Genomic DNA, 1,469 nt, shown 5'->3' with positions numbered 1-1,469 from the left:
CGCCACCCGGCTGTGGTTTGCAGCACCACGACATTATACTTGCTCATAGAGGGAGAGTGAGTGGACGGCATAGGTTGTTAGAGCAAGTACAATAATTGCCTTGTAGCTAAGCAAATATTGATGTGGAGAAGAGAAGAAAGGAGACAAAAAGTTTCTCTTATGCAAGCATACCAAGCTGAGGCTATCCGCACTCGTCGTACACTAAAATCATCCTCTAAAAGGAATATTCTATATCCAGTTTCACCGCAGCCATCTATACTATATATCTTATTATATTCCAACTACCCACTCCCCTTCTATTTTTTTACCCCACTCTCTCCTCTCTCTCTCTCCCCCCCACCTTCTTCCCCACGGCCGCGACCCCTCCTTTCTTCCTCCCTCCCTCTCTCCCCACCGGAGCTCCTCGCAGCGGCCCTCATCAAGCTCGGCGGTCGGCGAGCCCGCAGCGGGCGCGACGGCTAGCCTGCGTGGCGTTCGCACTCGCCGCGGGCGGGCGTGGCGCGGCGGGCGGCCGCCCGTCCCTGCCCCGGCGCCCCCTCCCCCTCCCCCTCCTCGTTCCTCCCTCCTCCCTTTCCCCAAGCCGGCGCGGGCCTCCTCTGGCCTCCCTCCCTGGCGCCCGCGCCGTGGGACGTGGCGCGCGGGCGGCCGCCCGTCCCTGCCCCGGCGACCGCGCACGCGCGGGCGGAGCAGGCTGCGGTGGGACGCGGTCGCTGCAGCCCAGCGCCTGGTGCGCGCCCGCGGCCGTGGCTGCTCGCCGGCGCGTGGGTCCTGCACACATGCGTGGAGGTACCGACGAGGCCAGGTGGGGCCGGGCGACGAGGCAACGTGGAGGTGCCGAGCGGCGAGCTTCCTCCTCCTCCGGCTAGCGGTGCGGCGAGCTTCATCGTCCTCCTCGCGACGTGCCCGGCGGCGGCGGCGGGCAGCCCGAGGAGCGACGGTCGGAGGCACGGTGGGTGGGAAGCTCCGGCGTGCTCCTCCTCTTCTCTTTCCTTTCCGTTCCCAGCGCCGTTCCCAGCATCGGCGCGAAGGGGGCGAGGTGGGGCCGGGCACAGCATTGCGGACATCCGCGGTCTTCTCTAGATTTGGCGGAAGCTCCACCCTCCGCTTGGATAGCACAACCTTCCTAGTATGCCACTGTAGGTGTCCGGTTCGCTAAAGCTCATTGGAGGGAGCTTTCCCATATACCAGTGCAGCTAGCCTGAGCATGGAAGTATATACAGGCAGTGGTGGAGCTCGTCCAAATTTTTAGCTGGAGTCTGGAGCAGGACATATTCATATTCATGTAATCATGTGCGCCACGGCTGGCCTCCCCACCCACTCACCATCGTGCCTAGCTTGAGCTGCCGCACGGCAGGGGAGCCACTGGCCCACAGCCACCTCGCTTCACCTACCTGCAGCGACCAAAGAACAGAAGGGAAATGATTGGACAAGCGGAGGAGGCACCGTTGCGATGAGGCGAGGGTTTGAGA

General features: G+C 63.1%; 1 protein-coding gene across 1 annotated transcript; it reads right to left on the bottom strand.

The window, feature by feature from the left end:
* Positions 1-458: 458 nt before the first annotated feature.
* On the bottom strand, positions 459-1,064 carry LOC120674519 (circumsporozoite protein-like). The gene has a single exon (XM_039955687.1). It carries the CDS (start codon positions 1,062-1,064, stop codon positions 459-461), a length of 606 nt encoding a protein of 201 aa, XP_039811621.1.
* Between the last annotated feature and the right edge of the window lie 405 nt (positions 1,065-1,469).

The sequence above is a fragment of the Panicum virgatum genome, chromosome 5N (assembly GCF_016808335.1).
Source record: "Panicum virgatum strain AP13 chromosome 5N, P.virgatum_v5, whole genome shotgun sequence".
In the NCBI taxonomy this organism is placed as follows: Eukaryota; Viridiplantae; Streptophyta; class Magnoliopsida; order Poales; family Poaceae; genus Panicum; species Panicum virgatum.
The sequence above is the reverse complement of the archived record's forward strand: the minus strand, read 5'-3'. Positions and strand labels throughout refer to the sequence as shown.